This window comes from Ylistrum balloti, unplaced genomic scaffold (genome assembly GCF_031769215.1).
Source record: "Ylistrum balloti isolate Yb309-2 unplaced genomic scaffold, AGI_CSIRO_Ybal_v1 Utg369668, whole genome shotgun sequence".
In the NCBI taxonomy this organism is placed as follows: domain Eukaryota; kingdom Metazoa; phylum Mollusca; class Bivalvia; order Pectinida; family Pectinidae; genus Ylistrum; species Ylistrum balloti.
The window spans coordinates 1,238,668-1,253,341 of NW_026781915.1; the positions used below are offsets into that span (position 1 = coordinate 1,238,668).

General features: G+C 35.8%; 1 protein-coding gene across 6 annotated transcripts in view; it reads right to left on the minus strand.

Moving 5' to 3' along the window:
* The window catches only part of LOC132560801 (nuclear factor 1 X-type-like), a 122,352-nt gene that overhangs the window by 31,909 nt on the left and 75,769 nt on the right, over positions 1–14,674 (minus strand). For all 6 annotated transcript variants that reach the window (XM_060225516.1, XM_060225509.1, XM_060225502.1 and 3 more), the window contains exon 5: positions 9,654–9,746. In XM_060225516.1, the coding sequence (XP_060081499.1) occupies positions 9,654–9,746 (93 nt within the window). The remainder of the gene's footprint in view (positions 1–9,653; positions 9,747–14,674) is intronic.

The window sequence follows — 14,674 nt, forward strand, 5'->3', positions numbered from 1 at the left end:
ATTCAATTCATCTTAAATGTCTGTAATTGGTTTTAGGTATCACATTTTCTGGGTCATAAGTCGCACCAATATAAAAATCGCAGGGCCAAATTTTAGCAAATTTTTTCTTGATTTGATCCACATAAAAGACATACTGGAATATAAGCTGCACCCTTTCTTACAATATGTTGACCACTATTAATTCTTACAGTCCCATATATTTCTCCTTTAAGTTACATGAAGCCATTTGATATTGTCAATAAGCATGGCAAATGTTCTAGAATTTGACCTATAAGAAGTCACGAAAAACCAGAAGATATTTTTGTAATTCATATTAAAAGTATGTTTAATTAAATTCATGAGAATGGGTTTTTTTCTCAATCTTAAAATTATCCTGTATACGGTTGCAAATGACTGTTCTAGACGACCTGTTTCAGTAACAAACACCCATGGACAGTTCGTCATAAAAAAACTGAACATGGACGTCTCATACTGGTGTACTGGTATCCTTGGTTTAAATCTTTATTCTTTGTGGAAGCCTGACATGTTACAGCAATTATTAGGGTGCGAGGTCATGCAGATCAATAGTGTATGTGATACACCTCAACAAAATGGCCGCTCCAAAATGCATAACGGTCCGGAAACAATGTCCAATGATACTCTTCATTTTTTTTTCATTCTGCAGATTTTTCGTCCACATATAAGCTGCATTAGTATTTAAGCCGTGGCTGATAACCAAGAAAATCTGGTACTAAATATACTGTTCTCAGTATTCCAGGAAAACATCACACACTCATTTACTAAGATCTTGGAATGTAACTATAAAACAATTTTATTTTTGTTTTTTTGACATATTCTACATAAAATAATCAACAAAAGCATTTGCATTTATAATAAACAGAAACACTTTAATCAAAAAGACAATCTGGCAAATTATAGTTTTAGCTGATGTAGGTTGTATTGTATGTCAAAGTGACTTACTTTTGATACATGACACAATGTCTCACTACGGTGAACACATATCCCAAAAATTAAGATCCTATGATTAGTGTAGAAGCCAAAACAAATTTGTTCTTCAGTGTAAGTCAAAGGTCAAAATTCAAAGTCCAAAGTATTAAATGAGATTTGTGGTGTAGAAAACAAGAGCCCTGACAAAAAAGACAGACGGACACAATGCAAAACCACAGTCCCATCAGGTTTTCAGTGCGGGAACAATAATTCAGTGTCTATTAGCTTACCATTCAACAAGATAATGTTACTATAACTTTCTATTCTATGGATTCTATAAATTTCTATTGACATAAGTTTTCAAATTTCCTTTTTTTCTTTTTTTTCTGGGAACAGCATTTCACACAGTGAGGCACATAAAACCAAGAGAGATGCAGAGAAAAAAGTAGTATATATTGCTAATAGTTTAATGGTTGAAACAAGATATGACTTGGATATACTATATTAGATTATTCAGTTTTCTCTATTTTTTTACAACACTACAGAATAGTAAATGCTCCTCATACACCAATTCTTTTGGAGTACTCTCATCCAAAATTTAAACGAAGAGTGAGGTACCTGATAACATTTATTCTGATAAAAGAGCCGCCATACGGCTTACATAGACAGAAAAACCCCAAAGGAGCTGTCCCAAAAATTTCAATCTTTAAAACCATTAAAAAGAAAGGCTGCCCAGCTCCATTAGAGATACACGCAGAAAGCCCTTGAAATAGAAAAGTGCACATTTTGAAAATATCCTGAAATTGTAAGTAAAAAAAAAATCAATTTTATGTGAACATATAAGTATATCAAGTCCCTAAGCAGAGACCGTTTCTTACACAGCCCCATGTTTTACAATCAATACAAATAAAACTGCAATGTACATTTTTTTGTTTCATTTTTTACATTTTCATTTTAATCCATTTTTCCTTCTAGTTATTTCTTTCCTGTTTAAACTAAGCTATCTGAAATACTTTCCATACAAGAGTGCATTTGTTTCTGAAACTCGCAAAAACTAAGACCGTAAGACCTATAACCAGAGACATTGGACGTTGTCTGAAGGCTAATTTATATTCCGTTTACAATTGAAAAACCATACTATCTCATTCTTGATAAAAACTTGCAGACCTTTCTAAGCCTTCATGTGATGGCCTTTTCTACCGTGTAATCTGACAAATCAATAAACCATTACTAAATGTTTTTCTAACAAGCTTTAAATGTCAATTTAGACAAATCAGCAGTATGTATCTGATCACATACAAAGACTAAGTTTAAGGCTACAAGTCACCTAATACAATTTCTTATTTTGTGATTTCTGTAAGAGTTATGTCCCTTTAAAAAGCTAATATTTGACTTCACATTGCTCCCATCCTTGTTCGTTCATGTATCTGAATGCACTGCTCATTCCCTATTCTACTACTTGTCTGATACAGCAATGCTCATTCCTTACTCTCCTACTTGTCTGATACAGCAATGCTCCCTTCCCTACTCTCCTACTTGTCTGACACAGCACTGCTCATTCCCTATTCTACTACTTGTCTGACACAGCAATGCTCCCTTCCCTACTCTCCTACTTGTCTGACACAGCACTGCTCATTCCCTATTCTACTACTTGTCTGACACAGCAATGCTCCCTTCCCTACTCTCCTACTTGTCTGACACAGCACTGCTCATTCCCTATTCTACTACTTGTCTGACACAGCAATGCTCCCTTCCCTACTCTCCTACTTGTCTGACACAGCACTGCTCATTCCCTATTCTACTACTTGTCTGACACAGCAATGCTCCCTTCCCTACTCTCCTACTTGTCTGACACAGCAATGCTCATTCCCTACTCTCCTACTTGTCTGACTGCAATGCTCATTCCCTACTCTCCTACTTGTCTGATACAGCAATGCTCCCTTCCCTACTCTCCTACTTGTCTGACACAGCACTGCTCATTCCCTACTCTCCTACTTGTCTGACACAGCAATGCTCCCTTCCCTACTCTCCTACTTGTCTGACACAGCACTGCTCATTCCCTATTCTACTACTTGTCTGACTGCAATGCTCATTCCCTACTCTCCTACTTGTCTGACACAGCACTGCTCATTCCCTATTCTACTACTTGTCTGACACAGCAATGCTCCCTTCCCTACTCTCCTACTTGTCTGACACAGCACTGCTCATTCCCTATTCTACTACTTGTCTGACACAGCAATGCTCCCTTCCCTACTCTCCTACTTGTCTGACACAGCAATGCTCATTCCCTATTCTACTACTTGTCTGATACAGCAATGCTCCCTTCCCTACTCTCCTACTTGTCTGACACAGCAATGCTCATTCCCTATTCTACTACTTGTCTGCCACAGCACTGCTCCCTTTCTTACTCTACTTGTCTCACAAAGCACTACTCCCTTCCCTATTCTCCTACTTGTCTGATACAGCAATGCTCCCTACTCTCCTACTTGTCTGATACAGCAATGTTCTCTTCCCTATTCTCCTACTTGTCTGACACAGCAATGCTCCCTTCCCTATTCTCCTACTTGTCTGACACAGCAATGCTCCCTTCCCTACTCTCCTACTTGTCTGATACAGCAATGCTCCCTACTCTCCTACTTGTCTGACACAGCAATGCTCCCTACTCTCCTACTTGTCTGACACAGCAATGCTCCCTACTCTCCTACTTGTCTGATACAGCAATGCTCCCTTCCCTATTCTCCTACTTGTCTGATACAGCAATGCTCCCTATTCTCCTACTTGTCTGATACAGCAATGCTCCCTTCCCTACTCTCCTACTTGTCTGATACAGCAATGCTCCCTTCCCTACTCTCCTACTTGTCTGACACAGTACTGCTCATTCCCTATTCTACTACTTGTCTGATACAGCAATGCTCCCTTCCCTATTCTCCTACTTGTCTGATACAGCAATGCTCCCTTCCCTACTCTCCTACTTGTCTGATACAGCAATGCTCCCTTCCCTACTCTCCTACTTGTCTGACACAGTACTGCTCATTCCCTATTCTCCTACTTGTCTGATACAGCAATGCTCCCTTCCCTACTCTCCTACTTGTCTGACACAGTACTGCTCATTCCCTATTCTCCTACTTGTCTGATACAGCAATGCTCCCTTCCCTATTCTCCTACTTGTCTGACACAGTACTACCCCTGGGTGTTTAGTCTCAGCAGTGATTCCTCCCTGTTATTTCAACTGTTTGACTTGGGAACAGCTTCCAATTAATTTTCTTTCAGACTTGTATGACTTGGAACTAATTTATACCTACTTGTTTAAAGCAGGACTGATGTTTACCATAACTTTTTCCTCTTAAAATTCTTTTGGATTTTTCTTTCACTTTTCTTTCAAAATAAACTAACATCCGGAGTTTTCCTGTTTCTAGATGACATCATTTAAGACATAAATGTCAACTACTTCTGGTGTTGTATCTTAATTAGCTATAGTATTATGTAATTTTTCAGAATTACCTGCGCATAATATTAATGAATGAAGGAGTACATTACAATAAAGACCGAGGAATGGCACTGTGTCCCTATACAATATTGGAATACACACATATGTGTGCTTTAACATGATTTATACAATCTGTAGAACTATATATTTCTTCATCAATACAATCGTCACCTCTGCTTGTTCTCATTTAAAGGTTTAAATGACCCCTTTTGAGTAAGCATATGACCTTCACAGAGACTGGTCATCAGATAACATAGACTGAGGTGCTAGTAGATAGAAGGTTTACATGTTCCATGGACAAGGTGCTTGTTGCACGGCACACTGCGCTTGGTTGGGTATGTTGTGAGTTAAAGGTATATAATGTTACCCGATGTATAGAAACCCTATGGTCTATACCCAACACTTGTAAAGAGAATTCAGCTCACATGCTTTGTAAAACCAGCAAGTAGTCAATGGGCTTTAAAACTAGGATTAAATCTCCAAGACATAATACACTTCCTCATTTTTTAGCTCCAAGCCCACATCATTTATACACAGGATATGAAATGTTTATAGTTATATGGTTGGCTTAGTAAAATGAACGTACATGCATTTCACAGTTTTTACACGACTTACTTAGTACTCACAGAGAACAATGGCTGTGCTATGTTAACTATACTGAAATATGTTCACTTTTTATCTATTTTTGTGTAACCAAATCCTGTCTATTTTTGTTTCTTGTGGTCTTCTCCAGATTAACTTCAGGAAATTTACTTCATTTCTCTCTATGTTCATTTAAAAATAGGACAGAATTCAATAAAATTCCATATATTATTACACTTTAACATCATAATGCATAAAATTCTATGCATATACTGCACACAAGTAGTACAGGTGTATATCTACATAGGTTCTCTATAATATGGTTGTACAGAACTGTTGAACCAAACATGACCCTTGTCTGCACAAATCTGCATGCAGGTGTACAATATATGTCTGATTGATATATACATAAGTAATACATTAATGTTCTAAATTGTTATAACAGTTGTTATTAAATCAAACTTTCTCCAAATTCATTTAGCTATGATATTTGACAGGAGATGTCATACATGATTCATGGTTCATTAAAACACAACAATTATGCAAGAGTGAAAAAAAAAAACACTACCATTCCACAGCTAGGTGCTGCTGATATACAACTGTTTTTACGCTACTAGAAAGCCTTGATCAATCTTTTAAATGCATTAGGTTTGACAGGGTCAAATCAAATTTAATAAAATAATCTTACTCTCAAACATGTTAGTTGTTGATCTCCGGATAATCACAATGACTGTTTGATCAATGACCTTGAATGTAACTAAATGGCCAGAGATTGATCAATTTTAAACTGGGAACATATTGGTCACCATTAGACTTAAAACACTATATCAACTTTATAAGGGTATCTAAGAGACTTTCAACGGGTCAGGGTTGATGAATGTATTTATAGAATGCCATAAATTTCATATCTTAATTATATATATATCATAACATGTAACAACAGTGTATAAATTTTGGTTTTAAAATCACATATTAAGTTACACATCATGAGTTACCTAAATAGGTAAAAAAAATAAAAGTGCATAAACAAGTATATCTACAATAAATATACATGTTCCTGTCTTATCACACACACAGGATGATCTGTAACTCATGTGACAAGCACATGCTTCGTAGTAATGCTGTGTTCACGGGTATTTATAGATCTGATGAGAACAAGAACGGAAAACACAAATGGCCTTTAAGTCTTCTCTGTGCCAAATGAAATTAAATTGGTTATGGACGGATGAGGATGTTTTCTTATGACTAATAATGCCAGATTTCACAAGAAAAAATAGCATAAACTATCTATCTATAAAGAAATTGGCAGGAAATGCATTTTGTTAACAGTTGCTCTAGAAAGAGCTCACAATCTCTGAAGATTTAACCTTCTTGAAAAGAGAGAGTTTTATACTACTACCTCAAAGGGAGACGACTCTGAATGATTCTCTTTCCAATTATCAACAGAGGTCGTAATTTGATTACACATCACTTTAATTTCAATTACATTTATTTTCTACCTTGCATCTGATTTGGAATCTTTTTTAATGCTCCTCACCCCCTCCTCACTACTTCCCTGCTCAATTAGGTCACACACTAGCTAGCTGTTGAATACCTTCAGGAGAAGAGCAAATTCTCCAATCCATGGTGGTGGAGAAAAACTACCAGACAATATAGGCCCTAGACATACTGGAGTGCCCTGGGCATAGTCTTCCTGTATACTTCTAATTAGCAGTCGCCATCTGGCAATAACTTTCTCATGTAGCATCAATACACAATTCTCAATCAAATCAAATGACCAGTTAAAATCTTTATAAATCACCAACATCCTAATTGATCATACCAAATAAAAAAGCATCAGATAAAACAGTTTCAGCATACAACAGGAATTTGTTACTGTTGCAACTTTTAAATTCCAGGTTTTTTACCAAAAATTAAAGATATTCTTCTGCAATTTCAGGCAATAGGACACCACTTAGATAAAAAAAACTGTTCTCACTCCATAGAGATTTATTTACCAGTTTGTCTGGATTCCAAGGAGATATAGGTACTTCATACAATATTAATCATGATTTAACACTGTTGTTCTTTAGGTATTTCATACAGTATTAATCATGATTTAACACTGTTGTTCTTTAGGTATTTCATACAATATTAATCATGATTTAACACTGTTGTTCTTTAGGTATTTCATACAATATTAATCATGATTTAACACCATTGTTCTTTAGGTATTTCATACAATATTAATCATGATGTAACACTGTTGTTCTTTAGGTATTTCATACAATATTAATCATGATTTAACACTGTTGTTCTTTAGGTATTTCATACAATATTAATCATGATTTAACTGTTGTTCTTTAGGTATTTCATACAGTATTAATCATGATTTAACACTGTTGTTCTTTAGGTATTTCATACAATATTAATCATGATGTAACTGTTGTTCTTTAGGTATTTCATACAATATTAATCATGATTTAACACCATTGTTCTTTAGGTATTTCATACAATATTAATCATGATTTAACACCATTGTTCTTTAGGTATTTCATACAATATTAATCATGATTTAACACTGTTGTTCTTTAGGTATTTCATACAATATTAATCATGATTTAACACTGTTGTTCTTTAGGTATTTCATACAGTATTAATCATGATGTAACTGTTGTTCTTTAGGTATTTCATACAATATTAATCATGATTTAACACTGTCATTCTTTAGGTATTTCATACAATATTAATCATGATTTAACACTGTTGTTCTTTAGGTATTTCATACAATATTCAGCATTAAATGTCAATTATTCATGAGACGAAACAAAAAGAAACAATAAACACTTGATATCAAACAAAGATATATAAGGAAAATTTTACCAATAACAATTGGGCCATCATCTCTCTCATAACTTCCGCATATTTAACAAAGGAAAACACAGTACAGATATTTATAATGTACTTGAAAGTAAATTGAGAGAATATATATTTCAGTTCTTTAATAACTGTATCTTACTGCTTTTAAATCAGAAAGGTTTCCCACATGTACATGTAGGTATGTGTTCATCATGCAGTAAATGTCTATTGCATGTTTCTTAAACTGAATCACTTTATTCTAAAAATAGAATACTTCTAGATGACGACGAATTGTCTCATTCATAAGGAAATTAATGTCCGAATTGTGTCCAAGACGCACATGAAAACACTTTGTGGTGCACATCATATTCAATAAGAATAACTTATTAGATATTTCTGAATGAAACATCACTGCTGATATAGAGTAGTCATTCACTGAATCATCCATAATATTAGACTTCAATGAATAACAACTCTCAGTTTGTAAACTTCAATTCACATTTAATTATCTATGAAAATAAATCTTAATTAGACAAAGACATTTATAACATCTGTATTTACAGTAAATACTATATAAACACTGAAAATGAGATTGGCCTGTTAACTAAACTAACTAAACTAAACCAGGAAACTCCTAATCCATTTAATTTCAGTCAAGAATGGATTACTGAGAGTCGACTGTATAGAATTCTTACAGAAGACCATACATACTATTTACTATTATTTCTGCTCTCAGATGCTGCTAACTGTGAAAGAGGCATATTAAGTTTTTTTTCTAAACTTTCATCTATTAACATAGATTAAAGACAAACGGGGATTCTGATCACCAAATGAAATAGTATAAAAATTCCAACCTTGTGTAACTAGTTTGCTGTTTCTTCAATGTTTCTTTAAATGAAATTGGTAACTAAGTCCAATTACTGTTTCATGAATCGTTATTAACAATCTTTAAACATGCAAAAAGTAGTTCTTCAAACCTTTTAATACTGAGTCAAGAATAAACTGGCATGTCTCTTTTTTTATCCTTGCTTTAATAGTTGTATCCTTTGAACTTCTATCTATGTCCCTTTATAATAGGTGTCAACTGGTACTTACATCCCTTTATCAAAGATAAGTGAACGTTTTTTTACTAACAATAAATTAATTAGTAGTTATGTCCCTTTGTTAAAGACACATGAATCCTTATCTATCTCACTTCATCAAAATGTATGAAGTGGTGAGTATGCCCCTTTATTGTAGGTAAGATTTTGAAACTGTTGAATAAGCAATACTTATAGATAGCTAATTACATGACAAGACAAAGTCACGAAAGCATCCAACAGAAGGCCTATAATACATAATATCTGTTGATAGCTCTCTTCCTGGCTAAGTTGAATTTAAAGAACAGCATACCTGGAAGTGTTTCTGATGTGAAAATATTATTACTAACTTATAACTGCAACAATTGTTTTAGCAATAATAAATTTGTCCAGAAATATGTTGATCTAATGATGGTTATGGTATGTAAGAATATCTCTTTTATTCTTGTCAATTTCTTTTCCATCCTTATAAGTTATAAACACATGGATGTGACAGAACCTGGTCAGATCAAGTATTGCGTGACACAGGAAATATATATGTCAGGTGTACCAGTATTCTTTTTCACACTGAAAAGTATCATCAAGATGAAATTTGTAATAAAGATATCAGTTTGAGGAATAGACGTATTCACAAAATTTGAGATGACGGAAGTAGAGTTCTACTGTATCATAAATTGTTGGCCAATTTGTTACCAACACAATGGTTGTACTGCAGTAGGAGTAAGATGGTTTGTACTTACGCCGTGTGACACGAAGTAGTTCCCTAGCAGAAAAGACCCCTGTAGCCATGATGCTGTCATTTCCAGAAACCCCTGAGTGAATGTTTCCAGGCACTGAAACAGAAAGGAGTTCACATAAAGGTTACATTTAGCTATGGGATGGTTCTATATATCACATTTGCCTGACATGCTGGTAAATGTTTTAATTCATAACTCTGACAAGAAAATGTGAAGAAAAATCAAGTGCTAGATGTTACTATCTCATCTAGTTTTGAAATATGGTGCCAAGCAGGAAAGATGTAGCAGATGTGACGGACTAAATATTATAGATGTCCTTGTGAGTAACACATCCATACCCTACAGTACAGAAATAGGCATACACACCATCAATGATCCATGCTGTTGTATAGGAAGGGACATGGAGAAACACATCCCTACCCTACAGTACAGAAATAGGCCTACACACCATCAAGGATCCATGCTATTGAATAGGGACATGGAGAAACACATCCCTACCCTACAGTACAGAAATAGGCATACACACCATCAATGATCCATGCTATTGAATAGGGACATGGAGAAACACATCTCTACCCTACAGTACAGAAATAGGCCTACACACCATCAATGATCCATGAAGTTGCCTTGGGTATGGAGTAATACCTACTCCAATGTCAACAGTTGGGATCTCTCTATCTCCTACCCGCTACCTTTTATCAATAGAATTAATCTAGGAACTTTTTATTTTAATGACCTTAGTAACAGTTGCTACGATGTTTTACCCCTTATAAAACAAATAAACATCCTCAGTGATCCATGCACTGGAGGCTAAATATAGCCTTCACCATACATGTTTCCTCTGCAAATGTGTGTGAAAGATTGCAGTAATTATTTTTGTAATTTTCACTGGTTTCTAAAAGCTTACGGGATCAAACAAAATTTTAATGTTTTTCTATCATAATGAACACCACAGGATGACTATCAACCATTAAACTTACATATTCTTGTGTACAAGTATCTTATTTAGGACAATGTACATTATACATGGTGCAACAATAATAAAATTTAACTAGCTTTGGTGAAGTATGATGCATATATGTGTATGAATACTTAAAGCTGTTAATCATTTACATTCAATTTCAAAACCATAAACACAGATAACAAAAGAAGCAGTATTCTGGACAAATTTTGTGAAAATCATAAATCTTGAAAGGGGCATAACTCCTATATGAGCACAACTCCCAATGTTATTGATTAGGCAAAAGACTTCAACCTCTATGCATTTAAAAAGTATCTTAGACACACTGCATGCAATCCTTAAAACAGAGTCTGTTTAATGTCAGCTTTTTATGCAGACAAATATTATTCTATACGTGGATGTTTTTCATCCTTATTATTTGTAAATATACCTAAAGATAAACTTTGTTTATTTACAACAATTACAAAACAAGCAATCACCTAACATTAATCACTCTTGTTTGGCAGGTGAGAGGAAACCAGAGAACTGTGGAGAAAACTCACATGTTCATGGTCAAGCAGGTATCTACTTTTTAATGTCTGCTCACAGAATCAAAACCGGACTTTTAGGTGATCATGAGAAGGCAAGTGTGTCACCATTGTTCTATCTGACCAAATTATATTGTTTAACATATTGATGGCAAAATTTTATTGAATTAGTCTCTGTATTGTGGAAGTTTTAGTATATAGCTTACTTTCCATTGTAATGCCACTGAAAATCAACTATGGGCAATATACTAGTAAACATGGTATTGCTCATTCTAAAGAACTGAACCAATCACTGACTGGCCGACTATGGAGATTATAATAGGCTGGGGATGTTCAAATGGGCTGGACATCTGGTGAATGTCTAACCATGGGCATGGTACTGGAGATGGTTAGGACTATACCTAGCCTTACAAACAGTAGCTTTACAGACTAATTAACACTTATCCATACATGTGAACCACCCTCTCCCATTAATTAGTCTGTAATTAGGTTAAATATAAACAGAAAACTCCCTTGACTGGAGAACTCGAACTGACCTCTAGCCAGTCTACAATGACCGGTCAGCCAGAGTGACCATCATAAGCCAGACATGACTTGCATCTACACAGGACATAACTGATGATGTTTTCAGGCTAATAGGGAATGGCACTGGGTAAAGCCTGGACAGGGTCAATGGCCAGTTTAGCCTTGTCAACATGAATAGTTCAACAGTGGTCAGTTCACTGGTCAAGCTACTACCATGGCCAGCACAATGTTCAGTAAATACCTCATGTATATATATTTTAACAACCACCATTCAGAACTGTCCTTCTGCTGTACTACTTTGTTAATAAACATGTTTAACTTTTCAGACACTCATAAATTCTGAACCATTTTAAACTAGAAAAGAACTATAAAAGATCAATTATTGCATTTAAATGATGAGAAGATTAACACAGTGCCATGAGATTCCATGTATTGCCAGCAGTGATAACACATCATTGTCCTGGACAAATAGGGGCATGTGCTTACGGTCCAGCTTTACAGCAGTGCCCTGGACAGACAGGGGTGATGGTCCTACCCTGAACAGATTAGGGTATGTGCTTACGGTCCAGCTTTACAGCAGTGCCCTGGAGAGACAGGGGTGATGGTCCTGCCCTGAACAGATTAGAGTATGTGAAGATGATCCAGTATAACTGTAGTGCCCTAAACATGTTGGAATGTGCAGTGTATCCATCTGTCAAACAGATCCAGTGATATGGCCAGTTTTATCAATAAACAATTCATTAGCAGTGCTCCTGATTGAGGGGATACCTTTTCACCTGAGATAGGTAGGATATATCACTACTCAACACCAATTGGTGGTAACTCCCAAGCACTACCAACTTCTTCAAATGGATACTACTACCAATATGAAGAAAAAACTAAACCTGTGGATCCCTTAGTCATACAGTTATGCTGGATCCCTCTGATAAAACTAAACCTAGGGATCCCTCAAACAGTTATTAAGGATCCCTCTGATAAAACTAAACCTGGGGATCCCTCAAACAGTTATTAAGGATCCCTCTGATAAAACTAAACCTGGGGATCCCTCAAACAGTTATACTGGATCTCTCTGATAAAACTAAACCTGGGGATCCCTCAAACAGTTAATAAGGATCTCTCTAATAAAACTAAACCTGGGGATCCCTCAAACAGTTATTAAGGATCCCTCTGATAAAACTAAACCTGGGGATCCTTCAAACAGTTATACTGGATCCCTTTGATAAAACTAAACCATGGGATCCCTCAAACAGTTATTAAGGATCCCTCTGATAAAACTAAACCTGGGGATCCCTCAAACAGTTATTAAGGATCCCTCTGATAAAACTAAACCTGGGGATCCCTCAAACAGTTATGCTGGATCTCTCTGATAAAACTAAACCTGGGGATCCCTCAAACAGTTATTAAGGATCTCTCTGATAAAACTAAACCTGGGGATCCCTCAAACAGTTATGCTGGATCTCTCTGATAAAACTAAACCTGGGGATCCCTCAAACAGTTATTAAGGATCCCTCTGATAAAACTAAACCTGGGGATCCCTCAAACAGTTATTAAGGATCCCTCTGATAAAACTAAACCTGGGGATCCCTCAAACAGTTATTAAGGATCCCTCTGATAAAACTAAACCTGGGGATCCCTCAAACAGTAATTAAGGATCCCTCTGATAAAACTAAACCTGGGGATCCCTCAAACAGTTATTAAGGATCCCTCTGATAAAACTAAACCTGGGGATCCCTCAAACAGTTATACTGGATCCCTCTGATAAAACTAAACCTGGGGATCCCTCAAACAGTTATTAAGGATCCCTCTGATAAAACTAAACCTGGGGATCCCTCAAACAGTTATACTGGATCCCTCTGATAAAACTAAACCTGGGGATCCCTCAAACAGTTATTACGGATCCCTCTGATAAAACTAAACCTGGGGATCCCTCAAACAGTTATTAAGGATCCCTCTGATAAAACTAAACCTGGGGATCCCTCAAACAGTTATTGAGGATCCCTCTGATAAAACTAAACCTGGGGATCCCTCAAACAGTTATTGAGGATCCCTCTGATAAAACTAAACCTGGGGATCCCTCAATCTGATTTTGGATCTAACAACGTTTTACTAATGTATATCTCCATCAAACATTTTAACACTGAATTCATCTCACCAACACTAAAGTCAAGGATTCACACTCTTACAATGAATCCCTCAAACAACAATACATCATTATATAATTGGATTCATCTTGCAGATCCCTTAAAAACACTGACGTTAACACAAAACACTGACGTTAACACAAAACACTGACGTTAACACAAAACACTGACGTTAACACAAAACACTGACGTTAACACAAAACACTGACGTTAACACAAAACACTGACGTTAACATTTCTAAAAGTCTAGATCCCAGTAATTCACTAGCCCCTATAGAAATTTCTTGGACTGATGTATGTGTCATACCATATTCCATTTGACCATATTGAATAAACTCGACAATGAATGTACAACCGCATAGAGGACAAATCACTTACCAAATTGATCCCAATACACAGGAACAATTAAGACTGTCTACAACATGTGATACTTCAAGGCGAAAAAAAGTATCTCCTATATTGGACTCAAGTCTCAAAATGGGTATAGTACAAGTAGTTTTTAGACACACAGAAAACCCCACCTTGATCCCACTAAATATTGGAGGGGGAGGGGGGGGTGGGGAGTGGGGGGTGGGGGGGAACCAGGAGGGTTGCTTGATTACAGCTGATATAGATAGAAGACAGTACAACATTTTGTTCTGAAATATCTAAATAGTACCAGATTTTGGACAGCATTCAACTGAACCATTATCAAATATCAATCTTGCTATTCTCAGAATGACCTTGGCCTTATTAATCTATATTTGCCTTCAACAAAATTGATTTAAATTGATATAAAAGCACTTGAAAACATTTCATGACCGCAACATACAGTGATATATCATAACCTCTGATATCTGGTATTACTCTTTACCTTAAACAGTCAGCAGA